At 34.3% G+C, this 16431-nt stretch overlaps 2 protein-coding genes and 1 non-coding gene across 3 annotated transcripts; 1 reads left to right on the top strand and 2 right to left on the bottom strand.

Moving 5' to 3' along the window:
- Positions 1 to 960: 960 nt before the first annotated feature.
- Positions 961 to 2913, bottom strand: LOC119632984 (sodium- and chloride-dependent glycine transporter 2-like). The gene is made up of 3 exons (XM_038026161.1): positions 2836 to 2913; positions 2024 to 2224; positions 961 to 1251 (listed from the first exon to the last, which is right to left on the bottom strand). Exons 1-3 carry the CDS (start codon positions 2866 to 2868, stop codon positions 961 to 963), a joined length of 525 nt encoding a protein of 174 aa, XP_037882089.1. The 5' UTR covers positions 2869 to 2913.
- Positions 2914 to 3595: 682 nt separating this feature from the next.
- Positions 3596 to 3705, bottom strand: Trnai-uau. Its single transcript has 2 exons — positions 3667 to 3705; positions 3596 to 3631 (listed from the first exon to the last, which is right to left on the bottom strand). It is a non-coding gene; the product is annotated as a tRNA-Ile (tRNA).
- Positions 3706 to 6829: 3124 nt separating this feature from the next.
- On the top strand, positions 6830 to 16262 carry LOC119634136. The gene is made up of 7 exons (XM_038028092.1): positions 6830 to 7702; positions 7825 to 8089; positions 8156 to 8622; positions 8679 to 8969; positions 9040 to 9277; positions 9339 to 9427; positions 15909 to 16262. Exons 1-7 carry the CDS (start codon positions 6830 to 6832, stop codon positions 16200 to 16202), a joined length of 2517 nt encoding a protein of 838 aa, XP_037884020.1. The 3' UTR covers positions 16203 to 16262.
- Positions 16263 to 16431: the final 169 nt, after the last annotated feature.

Below are 16431 nucleotides of genomic sequence, written 5' to 3'. Positions count from 1 at the left end.
ACTCGAATTTACAAGTGCTTTTAGTCTCGTTTTCGTTTTTATTTTTCGACTTGGGAATTCATTGAGTTGCAGCGAATGTGTTTTTGTGTTTGGCTCTTCAAGAGAGGGAAATGTGCCAAGTTCATTGAATTTATGATAGAAAACAAAAATTAAAAAACCGATTAGCTGTAGAAAGTACAATTATCGCATAAAAATGAATTAAAAAAAATTATTTTATGAAATATTAATCAAGCTCAGCTAGGCGTAATAAATTTATGAAAATCATTCTTTTAACAAAGTGATTTACTAATCGTCATAAGAAAGTGGCTGACGACCATTTTTACCCGACGTTAATCGTGGCTTATGGTCTCAGCCTACGCAATTTATATACGCCGGTCTCAGTATTGGTTTCAAATTTGACATATTCTCCATCTCTTGGTATTTCGTTTAACAAGCATCCGATCGTAAGGATTATCAAATATAATTTTTCTAAATAAAGAACAAGTATGAATATTATAGAGGACCACGACCCATCATTACAAAAGCAACATCGAACTATCCATAAAACGGCTTTGCAAAACAGTGGTTCGATCCGAATCATTTTCAATAGGGTCTGACGAGCGTTGTCTGTGTACCAAATTTCATCAAATATCTAAAAAATTGAAACCTGCAGATTAAACACAAGAAAGCAAACTGCAAAGACGGACAGACGGACAAAGAAGCTTAGATCGATTCAGAGTCGATTGATATAATAAATGGTGGATCTATCTCAAGCCCTTGTGGGTGTTGCACATAATATTAGTAACAAGCAATGCAGTTGTTGATATAATCATTATTGTTGTTATTATTATTAATTTAGACAGAGAAATAAATTTGAAGACTAAAATTTTAAAGCACTAGTATCTAGGGCTAACCGCTTACTATCTTTATAAAAAGTTTATTGCAAATTTATTTAAATTTCAATAATAATTAAAATCGAATTTATTTTCTTAAGCTCTTTAATTCGGCATTAATTTTACGGTATCTTTTAAAGTCTTCATAAGCGGAACGTTCCTCCTCCTCCTCTGGCAGCCAAAAATCAGCTTTTAAAGCATTATAAAAATTGTCGTTTGCTTTTCCAGATGAAAGGAATACTTTCTTCAACATATGCAACGGTATAAAAATTAAAGAGAGCGCAAAACTTAACCAGCCTAACGCCACCGCCCAGGAAGGATAAATAACATTATTGTAACGTACCGTACGATTAAATATAATAGTAGTGAAGAAAATGAACTGCAAATAAATGAATGTACGTAAAATAAAAAAATTGCAAAATACTTTATACCTAAATAATAAAGAAAATAATGAAGAACAAAGAGTTATTCCAACAATTTTTGTTCGAAAAAGTGTCGTTAGCCGAACCATTTTCAATAGCACTCATCCTTGATACAATATCGGAGTACCAAATTTTATCGAAATATATCGAAAATTTCCGACCTTTAAGTTAAAGACAAGAAACAAGGCGTACTGGCGGATAGACAAGCTTACATCGATTCAGAAAATGATTAAAAAAATGATTCTGAATTGATCGGTATAACAAGGGAAGTATCTATCTTAATCCCTTCTGAGTGCTACTTAATGTACACTTGAACTTGGTGTACATTTACACCATAGGATATAAAAAGCATCACAGATTATCAAATGCCCATGTTTATCATAGTCACTCAATGTTCATTCAAACTTATGAATTAATTTAAACTCGTCCCTCCATCCGCCTAACTATCGCTGCATAATCTCAAAAATTGCCGTAGACAATGATAGCTTGCATTTGCGTTTGCAGAAGGCTTACAGAAGAGTACGATCTGTCAAAAGTCCCAACAGTAGTAACTAAAATACTTGAAAAAGAAAGCTAAGGAAACTGAAAACTTGGTATATTTATAAGTCCATCCGCTGAACGTGTCCCTAATTAATAATCTTGCAGATGCTCTGAAGTGAACATTGCCTTCTTACTCTTACATATTCATTATTTAATCAATAGAATAACAAAAATTGCCCAAATGTTTACCAATATTATTGAAGGTGTCATGTATTTCCAGCAATAGACCCATAATTTTCCTGGTTTTCGGCCAATCATAAAATATATATCATCAACGAACTCGTTAATACCATACAGCCAGGCCACCATTATAGTTTCCAGAAGACATATTAATATAACGGAATTGGAAGCCGAATACCAATCCAAAAGTTGTAAGATATACATACCACTCTAGCAAAGACAAAGTTGGAAATGCATATATCAAACAAATTAAGAAATTACAGTCGTGCAAGGACGACTATAGATACCCTACATTACTTCACTTAACGTAGCTCCATCATAAAATACAAAAATTAAACTTTGTTGCCATATAAAGGCGTATTTTTTTCATGAAAATCACCCTATGTGAGGGGGAGCAGAAAAGCAGACCTAGGGGATCCAAGCGTAGCAATGTAAATTTAGTCATCAAATAACTATTTTGTCGTCATCAAGTGGTAAAAATAAGATTGTATTCTTTGCCAATCCGTTTATATGGTCTCCCGTCCCGTGCTTGGACGCATCAAAACACATATTCTTACATTCTTTTTAATAAAGATTGCTTCAAAATTTTTCAAGAGGGACAGCCGATCAGAGAAACACATGGCAAGACGGACGAACAACCAGACGAACAGTCAGTTAGACGTACAATTGAGTAAACGTACAATCGGTCAGACGGGCACTGGATGAGACGATCGACTGGCATACTAGACAATTTGATTTGTCTCAGGGCTTTCTGCTTCTTGCATACATTCGCACAAGTAATGTATGGCATAAATATTTTCTGTACATATAAAGCCACTTACTTGAGTAACTAAAATTATAAAAAACGAACACATGGCTAGACAAGATATTAAGGTCACCAAATATTTATAAGATCTTATTGCTGGCAGTTCATCAAGCGCTGAAAAAAACTGCTCCAGCTGGTCCAAACTTTTCACACCGATTTAGAATGCCGCAAGACTACTACTTCGCCACTTTTCCCGAGAAATTTTGAAAATTGCAATTTTTCCCCATAAAACGACTTCTCAGAATATGAGCAAGAGGAATAATTGTAAAAATTATATGAGCAAGAGAAATTATATGAACAAGAGGAATAACTGTGAATTATGAGCAATAGGAAGAATTGTAAAAATTATGAGCAAGAGGAATAATTGTAAAAATTATATGAGCAAGAGAAATACTTGTGAATTATAAGCAAGAGGAAGAAATGTAAAAATTAGAGTGTTACATTGTGAGCGATCAAAAAACTATTTTCAATAGCGTTCGTCCTTGGGCTATAGTATGTCTGTGCACCCAACTTCATTAAAATACCTCGAAAATTGGGACGTGCAGATTGAACACAAAAATACGTTGATAGACATCAGATAGACAAACAGGCACACAAGCTTAAATCAATTTAGAATATGATTCCGAATCGATCGGTATTATAAAAGTGGGTTTATCTTAACTCTATTTGTATGTTAGATACGCCCGTACTAATTTAGTACACCCTGTACCACAAGCGGCGTAGGGTACATAAAGTAAATTAAAAAAAAGAAAAAGAAGACGAATTAAAAAAAATGCTGCTCCAGGTGAGGCTCGAACTCACAACCTCGGCATTGCTCATATCTTGGTTTACTACACCATTTACTGATTATAAGTACCGTGCGACTAACCAATTGCGCCACTGGAGCTACATGTTACGGCAGCAACATTATGTCAATATAAACACTTGAGATAATTATTCAAAGGAAAATTCTATGAATAATAAGTTTCACACGATAAAGAATATATGAAAGGTATTAAACAAGTACGTTTGATTGGAAATGTATACAAACAAATTATTTCAATTTTCATTTCTCTTCGAAAACAAACATTTGGATGTTATGTGCATACGCCATCCTCTTTAAAACCCAATAAGAATTTTAATAACAGAAAGATGCAATTCATTAAAAATTTAATAAGCGAATTGGTAATAATATCGGAAAATTGAATGCCACGCCTATAAAAATTGTATAAAACTATTCAGGAGACGTACAAGGGGAGATAAACGCTTATTTTTTATGCATTTATATATACAAGATTATATATTATATTTCAAGCACTTCAAGCACAAAAAAAAAAAAACAATCTTGTTGTAGTTGTTTTCACAATGCGTTGCGTTTCAGACTAGAAAAGCGTGATTGACCATTCCTTACTTATTACATCTTATCATACCATGAAAGATAGTTTTCATTTAATTATTCAATTCCTTTAGTAGATGCAGCATATGAAAACTTATATTAGTAACAGTTAAAATGGACGCGCGAATACTCGCCCAGCAAACCAGCTAGTTCACTTTTCAATCCAATCATGCGCTTTTTAGTTTTATGATTTTATGACAAATATCTCTCAGTTGTTAAGGGAATTCGTCACGTCTTTCACGTCTTCCATTAAGTACATTCCTAAGACTTTAATAAAGCCTCTTCATTCAATTTTTGAAAAAATTTTAAATATGAAAAAAAAACTTTTTTACTTCTTACTTGACGATCTTATTTTATCCGCGGTCAGAATTGAAATGACCGATTGCATGAAAGAGAGAAAGAAACGCACGTCTGCAAAATTTCTGTTAATTTGCAGAAACCGTTATCAGCTTTCATTGTATATGTGAAAACACATAGTTATTAAAAAAAAATAGCAGAATTGAAAAGCATTGCCATCCTAAATACTTTTTTTGACAGTGGTATGTCGCGCACACCGTTAGGTGTATGGTCCTTATTTGATCTCACTGTTGAAATTATTATTATATCGCGTTCCTAAAAAAAACCAAGCGAAAACAACACTAGTATTAATTCCAACATTACTGTAATTTTACGAAAGTTATACCTCTCCTTGGAATCCCTCCACAGAACCAATTTTAGGCATTGCTACGTCGGCCTGAACAAAGAGTTTGCGCAAATGTTTAATTTGTTTTATGAACGGTGTTATAATGCCAATGGATTCCGGTTTAATGTTTTTACGATACAGTTTAACTGTCATTAGGAAAACCTTCAAAAATGAAATAAATGTTATGAACTGCTTTGGGTCGATTTGGTGATTGCGGCAGTAAATCGTCAAGTTGTTTCAGCATTTCCGCTTCCCTAGAATTCTCTTCTCTTATCGTTGGTATCAACCGTTCAGTATAAGCATTCACTATAGAGAGCAACGCCCGGAAATTGTAGAGTAAATTTGTAACCATGCGACGATCAAAACCAAAGGTAAATCTATCATCATTCTTAAGTTTGGAGGACGCGAAAAAATTCTCTCCAGAAATGATTGCGAAAAACAGCGTTCAAGAGCATATTTGTTTATAACGACTGACTATGGAGATCTCTAACAAGAATTTCCTGGCCACGCTCGTTTGATACTTGAGCAACAGCAACCATAATTTCAGGTTCTGTGCACTGGCCTGCTTAATCAATTAGCACATGCCTAAAATAATTGGGCGGAAAACCCATTTGCAAAAAATCGCCTAGAGTGGCGCAAGTACCAATTACTACTCGTTGATACATTAAAAAATTCATTTGACATCTTAATTTAAGTTTGTTCTTAGTCACAATCATATGATCTTCACAGGTGTCATTAAATTTCACTGTTGCGCAATACGGCATCAAATGCTCTGGTATAAGCGATTATCACAGTGCAACACCCCAATATTAATTCTGCTAAATCAAAAATTACAAATAAAAGGAAAAAAAATGATTGCTACTTGTGAATCTGCTCAAAATACGACTGCTAATCCGCGGTTAAGAAAGAAGAACGTGGATTCCATTGCAAGAGTTCGCACAAGAACAAACGGATAGAACCCTGCCCTCTGTTCCCTATTAAAGCATACATTAGCTGTAATATTAAACCCGCAATTCGAAGCAAATTCAACGGCAAAGGTATGTTCAGCAATGTTTTCCCAATTGCAACTTGCTTTCTACTTTCTTCCTCCTCTCTGCATGCATGTGAATTGTACGCAATTGAACAATGTCAACAAAATCAAAAATTTGTCTTATACTTATGATATCTGTGTTTGTTCATGATTTCGAATGCGTTTGGATCTAATGCAACATAAAATACTTAAAAAGCTACATCGTTATAAACACGGTCGTCTGTTAAATTTTTTAAAAACATATAACTTTCTTTTCACAATTAGGAATTGGATGTTAATTAAAAGCCAGATGTATACGCAAATACGAAATCAGAATTTTTGTATTGAATATACATGTTTGGGTTATGAAAATTGTAAAAAATGAACAGCTACACGCTTTTACCATTGTTTTGACAATCTAACCCGTGGTTCATAATAGATCACATGGAACACGCGCAGAGCATTAAACAAAGTATTTTAAAAAGATGCAATGGACGGGGAAGAAGCGAAAAGCGTCCTTCTAGTAATATCCAGGAAGTATCACCTGTAGGATTTTTTTATCTGGTGCAGGCTGATCAGCATGCTCACACATAAGTGAAGGATTTACAAAATATTCTTCGCAACACATATAATGAAATGTTAGATCTGGTTGTATAGATTGTTGAGCTGTTGAAATATAGACACCTCCTTTTCTTGCTGTTTACACATTGTTTTGTATGAATGAATACTATTGGAAAGGGATATTTATTTACCATTTTAGCATTTTTACAAAATCACAACCAGAGGTCGCTAAGTATCAAATATTCATTGAACATACTCTCAGTTGACAGCTAATAACTCGTATTATTCTTTGTTTGAAAACGATTTTTATTTAAGCGGCAATCGCACGGTTTCTCTTACTTTTGTTTAATATAATTAGTCAAAAAAAAAAAGCAATAAATACTATGTTAACTCGCAAGAACACCACTGCCAGCAGCAATGATGCCATCAGCTATGCGCGAGATTTTAGTTTTCAGGCCAATTATTATAAGAATAACAAGAGCGATGAAGCACTAGTGCTCTTAAATCGCAGTGCTTCGTTATTAAGTACGGCTATACAACCGCAGTACTTTGCGCCCAAAAATTTAGAAATATCAAAGTTCTTCATCGATTTGCATACGGTGATGAGTACACTGTCTAATGATTCGGATGCCTTGTGGTCTTGCATCGCTGTACTGCAACACTGCTCTCGCAATTTAGAAGCTCATAAAGCTATTGTCGAAGAATACAGATTCCTGCCATTACTCACTTTCATATTGAAGGGTACGCAGACCAGTGATAAACTACAACGTGTATTAATACTAATACAAGAGTTGACGTTTGGCATTCGGATTACGTGGGAGGAACCTTATCTCGTTGTACTATTGGGGCAGTTAGTACAGATTGTTTATCACACGTCGGAGAAAGGTGAAGACGTTCAAGCCCAGCTGGCGCTGTCAATTTTGATAAATATATGCTACAAAAATTTTGTGGTGTTGTTCTTGTTTTTAAGATCAGTAAATATATCCAACTTCAGTAAATGCATAAAAAATTATGGCATGTTGGCCAGTAAAATGTGCATTATTCTTTCCGATGATATATGTGTACCGGATCAAAATGAATTGCATTTATTTTTACGATCCAGTTTTAAGACCATCGGCGAATGCGTTAAAAGCTGGAACGTGCCGCATTTAAGACACGTAGTTGAATTTTTGAGGGATTCTAGAGCTCACAGTGGCTTGGAACAAGCTATGCTTAGTTATAAAAATTATTGTGAAGACATTGAAAAGCTATTGGACGTAAGTATTAATTAATTAAGTAAATAAATAAGCATTATTAATTAATTATTAATATTACATTATTTATATAAGTACAATTGGAAGGAAATTCATTTCATTTATCGAAAAATTTTTCTATTTAGCTATTAGAAGCGCGCAATGCAGTCGTCGATGATGGCATGAATGAGGATCAACGTAAACAGCAGCAAATTTGCATGGGTTTACTATTTCAGCTCATTGCATATATTATGGAATTGTCTACATTGCCAGATACTGGAGGTGATGAGAATTCGATTATTAGCTTAGACTCGAATATACCACGCATTTTTGAGTTCTTAAGCACTTGGCTAGAATCGGACATATGCGGAGTGAACGCCATTAATCTACTAGACACCTTAGTAAGATTAGGTTTGTATTTTAATAAGATATTCTTATGGCAATTCGTAAGCAAGCTTTTTAAAACTTCTTCTAAAGCTAAAAGAGAATTAATAGCTCCACGTATAGCGCGAGATCCTTCACTGATTATACAGCTAATAACAGCATCTGAAAAGCCTGAAGCTTCTCCTCTCCAAACCGCAGCAGTATTAAAACTTTTAATATCGCTTCTACATCATCCAAAAACGGAGAAATTAATCCTGACTAAAATTACGGAATCATATTTTGATAAAATTCTATCATCATTACTGTCGGTAAAACTGAAAATGCCTGACAATTCCTTAAGTATGGCTGAAGTAGAAAAGTCTATACTTTGCTTATTGCTATTAATCAATTTTGCTGAAATCGCTAAAAAGGCTTATTTCGAAAAATGTTGTACTCTGCTGCAATTGCCGCAAGTGCAAAATGCTTTGGCTCGTGCGTTAATCAACGGCAACGAAAATGTATCCACAGCGGTTTTCCACATTTCCCAATTCGAACATTTTCCACAAGTTGAAGTGGCCAAGGTAAAAATGACTTTAAAACAAAGAGTGGATAAAATTAATTCTTTTTTAACACGTAGCACTTATCCAGGTTAAATAGTTCATTAGCATCCTCTAAAGCGCCCTCTTTGCCCTCAGATGAACAATGGTGCAATTTGAATGCTGTATTAAAGAGTCAAAAAGCTTTTGTAAGCAAAGAATTTGAAGAACGGCTGCAAGCTCTGATTGAAACTATAACTCAGGCGCAACGCAATAATCAGCTAAATAATCTGACTACGTCGCAAATTATCGAACTTTTCAACTATAAAATTGAAAAATTGTCAACCTCTGAAGAAAACATGCAAAAGAGACTCGAACAGGCTAGCGAAGAGGTACAGATTTTATATTTTTAATTTAGAGAGAAATTGTTTTTTTTTTTTTTTGTAATTAAACTATTTTTAGATTAGTCATTTAAAGCAACGGCTTAATTTGCAAAATGCTGAATTGGAGAGGTATCACACCATGAATTTTGAATTGCATATTAAGCGAGAATCATTGCAAACCCAATGCCAAGATCTGAAGCAACAACAAGATACTTTGAAACGTAACATGAATAACCTAATGAAAAAATTATCGGAGCAATCGGAAAATTTACAAATTGCCGAAAAACGTTTAGCCGTTAAAATATCAGATATGATTGGTAATATTTATTGCTCTTACAAACCTTTAGTTATTTTTAAAAACCTTTTGCTTTCTTCTAGTTTTACAAAAGAATTACAGCGAACTCAAGGATCAATTGCAAGCCAAAACCGAAGAATTGGATAAATTGCAAACAGCAGCCAAGGAAAATGTAAGTGTATTTTACAATCTCTATAACGGTTTATGAATAAATCATATCAAATAGTATAAGATTGGTTCCTCTTTAGACTGCGATTTCCCGAAATTTATTTGCTCTTTTTGCAAACATTTGCGCGTAAGTGTCGTTATGTGCCAAAGTCTTAAATAATTAGATTTCTCTCGACTTTTGTTAAAGAATCACTTTTAAACAAAATTTTACTTTATTGATGTATGTAACGACTAGAAGGACTTGAGATACACCTATTTATTATACCGTTCGAGAAAAGAAGCCTGTCCGTCTGCCTGCCTTGTTTTCATGTGTTCAACGTGCAGCTTACAATTCTTAAGATATGTTCATAAAGTTTGGTACACCGACACGCTTTCGACCAAGGACGCTGTTTAAAATGACTTGGATCGGGCCACTTTCGCGACTAATTCCCGCATAACGCTCTTTTGAAAAGTCGAATAACCACATGGAGCAATGTGACTGACAGTGACTCGTCATAATGCTCTTACTTGTTTTTCTCTACTAAAAATATAACGTCCAGCAAACAACTTAGCTCTCCTACGCACTTTTCATTTTCTACTGTTACAAGCTGAAGTGTTTCCAAATGCTGGTAGTGCAGGGCCAGGAAGTGATGAATTGTTTTCCGACTAAATGAGATTTCATAAAGAATACTATTTTTGAGCCATAAGCCCAGAGAATTCGTCAACCTGCGTCCCCCTGTATATGGAATTGTTGATTTCGCGGGTGTTCTCAGAACATTTAGTTAATAGCTGCCATTTCGAATAAGAAACATAGCCTGTCGGACATGGGCGATAAACAATAACAAACAATACTCTCATTGACATAATGACTAAATTAATTAGTTAGTTTAGCTACAATTTAGACGCTATGCAATCCTTCCGGTAAAGATTTGAAAGAACATTTTTCAAGCAAAAATTGTATAATTCTTAAACAAATTCTCTTGATCGCAGCCATGCAAAGTAAACGACATTTTTAGTTGTGAATAGTTATTTCTAAGTAACTATGGCAACGTTTAGGGAGTGAAACAAAAAATAATGGAATATAATAGATTTCCTCTTCATGGAGTAGCAGCGAATGCAACTAGACTTTAAAGAAATAAATAGCAGTCATAACGAAAGGAGTAACATCTCCAATATTTCTCAGGAGGATTTTAAAGTGTCGAATGGGCAATCTACACTAATTCATTCTCTTTGCTGCAACTGACTTGAACTACTTGGCCGAATTTGTAAAGTCGTGGAAAAGAAAGTAAAATGAAATCCTCTGAGACGGTTTTAAGAGTTTTACTGCTGTTCCGTTTAATCTCTTCAGATGTAACATTGGATCTGCCCTCTTTTCGCATTATAGCACCACAAAATCTTTGTAAATCCAATGGTAATGAATCGCAATCGCAACAACCTGATGGGGTTACGATAGCTTTTCAACCAAAGGACGGCATAAAGTTAATCTATCAATTTCAAATATTTTTTACCATTCTGGAGCCAAATACATTCAATCAACGCGAAACCTTGTTGGTATGGAAAGCAGTAAGGGCGTTGGAGGAACTTTTAAATGGCAAGGAGAGATCAAAAATATCACAAGAAAATCTGGCTCTAATCAGAAAATCTAACGTAATGGCCGGAGTAAGTTATGTCTTTCACGTAGAGGGAATTACCGAGGGGGGCGAAACTACACCGGAACAGGTTTTCGATATTGAATACAGAGATGGAATCTTGCAAAATGTTAATGTGCCGGAAGGCATAAACTTTCTTTTCGTAGGCACTGAGGAGATAGTCGCGAATATGGAATATCGTCTGATTGCCAAGGTATCATTTTGCCTACCAAAATATGATTATTATTTTGAATGGATAATTGAAGATTTGCAAGAAGAATACAAGGAATTGGAAAACACGATAAGCAGTTGCCTGCAAATACCTAAAAATGTTTTAAAAGCTGGCAAAAGAAATAAAATCGAAGCCAGAGTAATGGAGAATAAAACTAAAAGATTATTAGCGAAAGATGCGATAGAAATTAAAGTCTTAACCAAAGGTTACCAAGTGATGATTATACCGTCTACCGCTCGAGTGGGAGAAGGCAGCAATATTACTTTACGTTTGTTTATCAAAAATTATGATGAAGTAAAAGAGATTTCAATATTGTGGAAATGTGTGGGAGAGGCAACAAAGCAAGAATTGAAGTCTTCAATGCCCGATAATAAAGAGCAATATTTTGAAGTAGCCTTCAATAAAGTAGGCAGTTACGAAGTGTGGGCTTTCATCTCGATCAACGATGTAGTTAGTAAAGTAAAGGCTGACATTGAAGTTATCTCATCGATTTTTGTCAGTTATGATTTTCAGCATACGCCCAATTTGTATACTTCGGCCAATGAAGGTTTTCAGTTTACTGTAACGGTACTGAATTTGGTACCACTGTGTGAGGCTATTTGGTTAAGCGCCCAAGAAGATGGCTTCGAATTCATTAAGCCTGGAGTATTAGATAAAAAGCAATATGGTTATACGAAAATTTCTAATTTAGAAAAGTATTATCTTGAAGAGATAGCAGACTTTACAAATTCGACAGTGAATCGCGATATAACATTAACAATACCCACGAAAACCGATCTATGGCATGGCTTCGAGGGCGATAGCCTTTATAAATTTCGTTTAGATGTCACGTGCCCTAAACCATACAAAGACAATCCAAACTCAATGGTGACAAGCCGTGAAAAAGAGGAAGAACCTTGGAAGAAATTTTTAACCAGTTATTTCAGCTTCGATCTTCATACGAATTCTCCACCACAAGTGCTTAAGTTACAAATGGAACCGTTGAAGGGTAAGGCTATGAAAACCGCATTTAGTTTTATTTCAGCGTCAGCAAAAGATTTGCTGTTGGATTCCCCTTTAAGTTATGAGTTTTTTATTAAGGCCGACGATTATGAAATCCATTTTGAGAAATATTTCGAATACAAAACCTGGAACACTAAATTACCTTACACTCTGAAGCAGTCTATAGAATATTTTGTGGAAATTTGTGATGTTCGCTTGGCCTGTAGCGTAATTAGAAATACTACCGAAATATCGTTAGAATATGAAGAATTCTCAAATAAACAATTGCAAGAGTACTTAACGGAGATACAAACAATTTTTGGAAGAACAGATTTCTCTGAAGGATTCAATACAATTCTGATGATTTCAATGACATTTAAAAACGGCCAATCAAAACACTTGGAAAAATGGAAAACGTTTGTGCGACAATTTCTAGCACAAGAAATTGATAAATTTCTCGAACGGCCCCAAGAAGGGATATACATACCTGATAACGATGTTTTGCAGTTTGTATCGAAATGCAAAGAAAATTTAAAATATTTAAAAATAAATAATAAGATTTTATTGCAGAAGCTTTTGGAAATCCTTGAACAAATCGTAGAAAGGAACAATTTGTCACTCAATGAACGCTTTAAGCGCCGCATAAGAACTAAAAGAATAGTTAATAATCAACAACAACAAAAATTGCTTATCGAAACTCACTTATCTCTATTAGAGGATTTGCTAGAGACTTCAGATTTAACAGTCGAATCCCAAATGGAGTACGCAACTAGCATCTTGCGTCTAACACAGCAGATGTGCTTAATGCCGTTGAAAGGACATGAAAATGTTAAAAGATCGAATGTCCATTTAATCGTAAAGAAACTAAAAGGACACGCCTTAATTTATAACACACAAGTCTTTGAAAATGCTCAGGAATCAATTTTGCTAAATTTTAAAGTAAAAAATGCTGATTTAGTAAATCAGGAGAAACTATACTGCTTAGCTATCATATTCTTGAAATTTCCAGAGAATATGGGATCGTTACAACTGCCCTTAATAAACTACAATGTATATGAATTTAATTATAACTGGTCTGCGGTAAAGCCTGTAGAATGTCGTCAGAAAATTGAAAATTTTCAATTACACATCGCGAGCGCAACAGATAATAACTTTAATAAATGTGCAATGACGACGTCGGTCGACTCAGCTTTTAACTTAAACGCTTGGTCTTTTGATGATTGTAAAGCCAAACCATATAAAAATTATTTGCTATGCATATGCAATGAAATGGGGTTTTTGAAAATGGATAGCCTATATCTAACAACAATGGCAACAATAACAACAACGGCGGCCACAACAAGACCAAAAACAACGGCAGCAATCACATTGAACATCCCAAGAGCAACAGCTGCAGAAAAAGAAAGTAGAGAAACTTCTCTTCCTACTCTGACATCTAGCAGAGAGTCAGTGACGTTATCTACATTAGCAACTTTGCCATCGACATTTCTCTCAACCGCTGCAAGGGATATTTCGAACACGGCAAAACCGTTTCACACTAGCACCAAGCAACCTCTTGTTAACACTTTGGTAAGCCGTAATAACAGTAATATTCAAGTGGTACCATTTTTCAACCAGAGCTCAGTATACAAAGCCTCCGTATTAACTTATGCGCTACCTTCGCTTATTATTTTAATATTTATTTGCCTATTTTTCGCATATTTCGTATATCGACGTCGTATTTCGGGAACGGAGAATAACAAGCAATCAATCTCATTAATACACTTAGAATTTCGAAAACCGACTACTGGTATACGCTATGCGAATATTCACGATGAACATTTATTGAGTGGTAATTTTTAATATGATTTTTCAAATTAATGATTAAAGATAAAATTTGGATAAATGAACATTTAATAAAGTACACTTGGACATATCTGGTTTCTCAGTTATAGAGTATCCAAATTTACTTTTAGGAAAATCCAAAGTTCTGCAAGAATTATCATCCACTTTCATTGAACTTCTGGCCATCAGACAGGCAATCCTCTTTGCAATTGAGAACAAATTAAACAATTTGCATTTTTTTCCGACAGCAAATCTGCTCTGATATTAATCGAGAATAAAGACCCATACAACGTGTATCTTTTTGATATTTATGACCTCTTAGAAGACCCAAGGATTGAAGAATGCCACCTAATCTGAATCCCAGGTCACAGTGGTTTTGGTATTAATGAAAAACAGATTTTTATGCACGTGAAGCATGGTTTGGTGGCACGGTGCCGTCCATTAACTATCCTCTCAGTGAGGCTCTCCTGCTAATCCAAAAATTTATTGTTAAAGAATGGAAGGACGAGTATCATGTCATGTATCAAGCAAGATTTCATACACGGAAATTTAAAATACTTCATAGATTTATGTGTAATCACACTTATGACAAGGTATACTTTAAAATGATTAAAGTCTCTTCCACTGATAATTCGGGAGAATGTAATATTATTGACTCTGCTGAACATCTAATTTTTGAGTGCAAGAGGTTTGACACCCTCAGACAATCTTTCAGTATGTTTAGCTTATAGAACAATCTATATGAAATTTTTCGTGGTAGAAACTTTATGCACCTTAAGGAACTGAGTGCCTTTATCAAATCAGCTGATTTTTCTTTCTAATAATCTATATTCATAATTTTGCTTATAAACCCAGATCGCTTATACTTTTTCTTTTCCGGCATTCTTAGCCGGAATTTTGACTATAAAGTGCCTATTACGGAGGCTTATGGGAACAATTGGTGAGCAGAACATCGCCTGTTTCACAAATATAAGCATTACTTAAAAAAAAAAAATATGGGAAAAAAAGGAAGAAAGCGCTTATCTTAAAATAAATATATATAAAAATACCATCAATGATTTTTTTTATTACGTTACTGGATTATGGGTCTAAGTTAAATTAAACAGGCCTAATCCATATCCAAGCAAACAAAAATATTTTTACATCATTTTAAACAACTCAACAATCTACAATTGCAATTAACATATCGGCTTTAACTATCATGGCCGCGGTTTTGTTTGTGTTTTATATACATTTCCTGCTAATGATTACTACTGTTTACTAAGTGGAATTATAAGCCAGAAATCTTATTGGCTTAGGCCACCTTAACTCAACATCCAAAAAAAAAAAAAAAAAAAGAAGAAGAAATCATGGTCACTGTCCTTTGCCGAAATCGTTGGCAAAACCTAATAAATTTTTTCTTTAATCACAAGAGGCACACAATCCTTCTTGAAATAGAAATAGAATAGATAAACCAAATTACTTGGCTTTTGATATAAGCAGCCACACGCAATGAAGAACAGGAATGAGGATTGTTTTGGACCAAAGGCAGCTTGTGTGATAGCCTGTGCGAGCAAATTGCTAGCCAATCTAATCCAAGTAGTAATAAAAACAAAAAAAAAAAAAGAAAAGTGGAAAGTACTCGGCCATAACATATCCTAATTACGGATATTGAAATATTATCGCTAATCTTTTTAATCGATACCGATCGTAACAGCGAAAGGCATCTACTGCAACATTTTTGGAAATCATTGGTTTTTGTGCTATCATGACAGCGTTGCGAAAGTCTTCTATATGAATTACTAATAAATTTATTCATTAATTATAATGAACTTATTAATATTATCTTGTTATTTCCTTAGGTAATACGTATCGATAAGCTGAAAAAAACGGTTGCCGCTTATGAAACAGATATCAAAGAGAAAGCGCGTCATATCGATGAGAAAGAACGTGAATTGGCCAAAACTCAAAAAGCTTTGGAGGAGCAAAGAGAAGCCAGAAAGAAGTCGGACGATGTTGTTACTGTGCTTGAATCTCAATTACAAGCCAAGAATGAAGAAATTCGTAACTATGAAATGGAGCTAAGCGAAACGGAAGAGCTACGCAAAACTATAATGAGTTTAATGGAGAGTAAAAGACCGAAACGCAAGACGTAAATGTAAAAAAAATTTTTATATTTTCATATTTTTTTTTAAAGTTTTCAATAGATATTAGTGATGAAATTAGTTGTACAAGTTCTATGTAATACAGAAACGAATATGTGCGAATAGGAATTTTATATACAGAAATAGTTTGAAGAATGTTTAACAATTTTTTTATTCTACAAGTTTTAAAATTTATTTAAAATTTTATATATAAATTAATATTTCATATTTTGAGAATTCT

Source organism: Glossina fuscipes, unplaced genomic scaffold (assembly GCF_014805625.2).
Source record: "Glossina fuscipes isolate IAEA_lab_2018 unplaced genomic scaffold, Yale_Gfus_2 2, whole genome shotgun sequence".
NCBI classification, from domain to species: domain Eukaryota; kingdom Metazoa; phylum Arthropoda; class Insecta; order Diptera; family Glossinidae; genus Glossina; species Glossina fuscipes.
The sequence above is the reverse complement of the archived record's forward strand: the minus strand, read 5'-3'. Positions and strand labels throughout refer to the sequence as shown.

What these genes read in the sequence shown, in the direction of transcription:
- LOC119632984 (XM_038026161.1), bottom strand. Translation starts at nt 2,868, where the DNA reads ATGTGTTCGTTTTTTATAATTTTAGTTACTCAA. An exon ending in TTATAATTTTAGTTACTCAA is followed by an intron (nt 2,225 to 2,835) that starts GTAAGTGGCTTT and finishes TGTCTTTGCTAG; the next exon opens with AGTGGTATGTATATCTTACA. An exon ending in TGACACCTTCAATAATATTG is followed by an intron (nt 1,252 to 2,023) that starts GTAAACATTTGG and finishes ATTTATTTGCAG; the next exon opens with TTCATTTTCTTCACTACTAT.
- LOC119634136 (XM_038028092.1), top strand. Translation starts at nt 6,830, where the DNA reads ATGTTAACTCGCAAGAACACCACTGCCAGCAGCAATGATGCCATCAGC. An exon ending in AGACACCTTAGTAAGATTAG is followed by an intron (nt 8,090 to 8,155) that starts GTTTGTATTTTA and finishes CTTCTTCTAAAG; the next exon opens with CTAAAAGAGAATTAATAGCT. An exon ending in CACAAGTTGAAGTGGCCAAG is followed by an intron (nt 8,623 to 8,678) that starts GTAAAAATGACT and finishes TTTAACACGTAG; the next exon opens with CACTTATCCAGGTTAAATAG.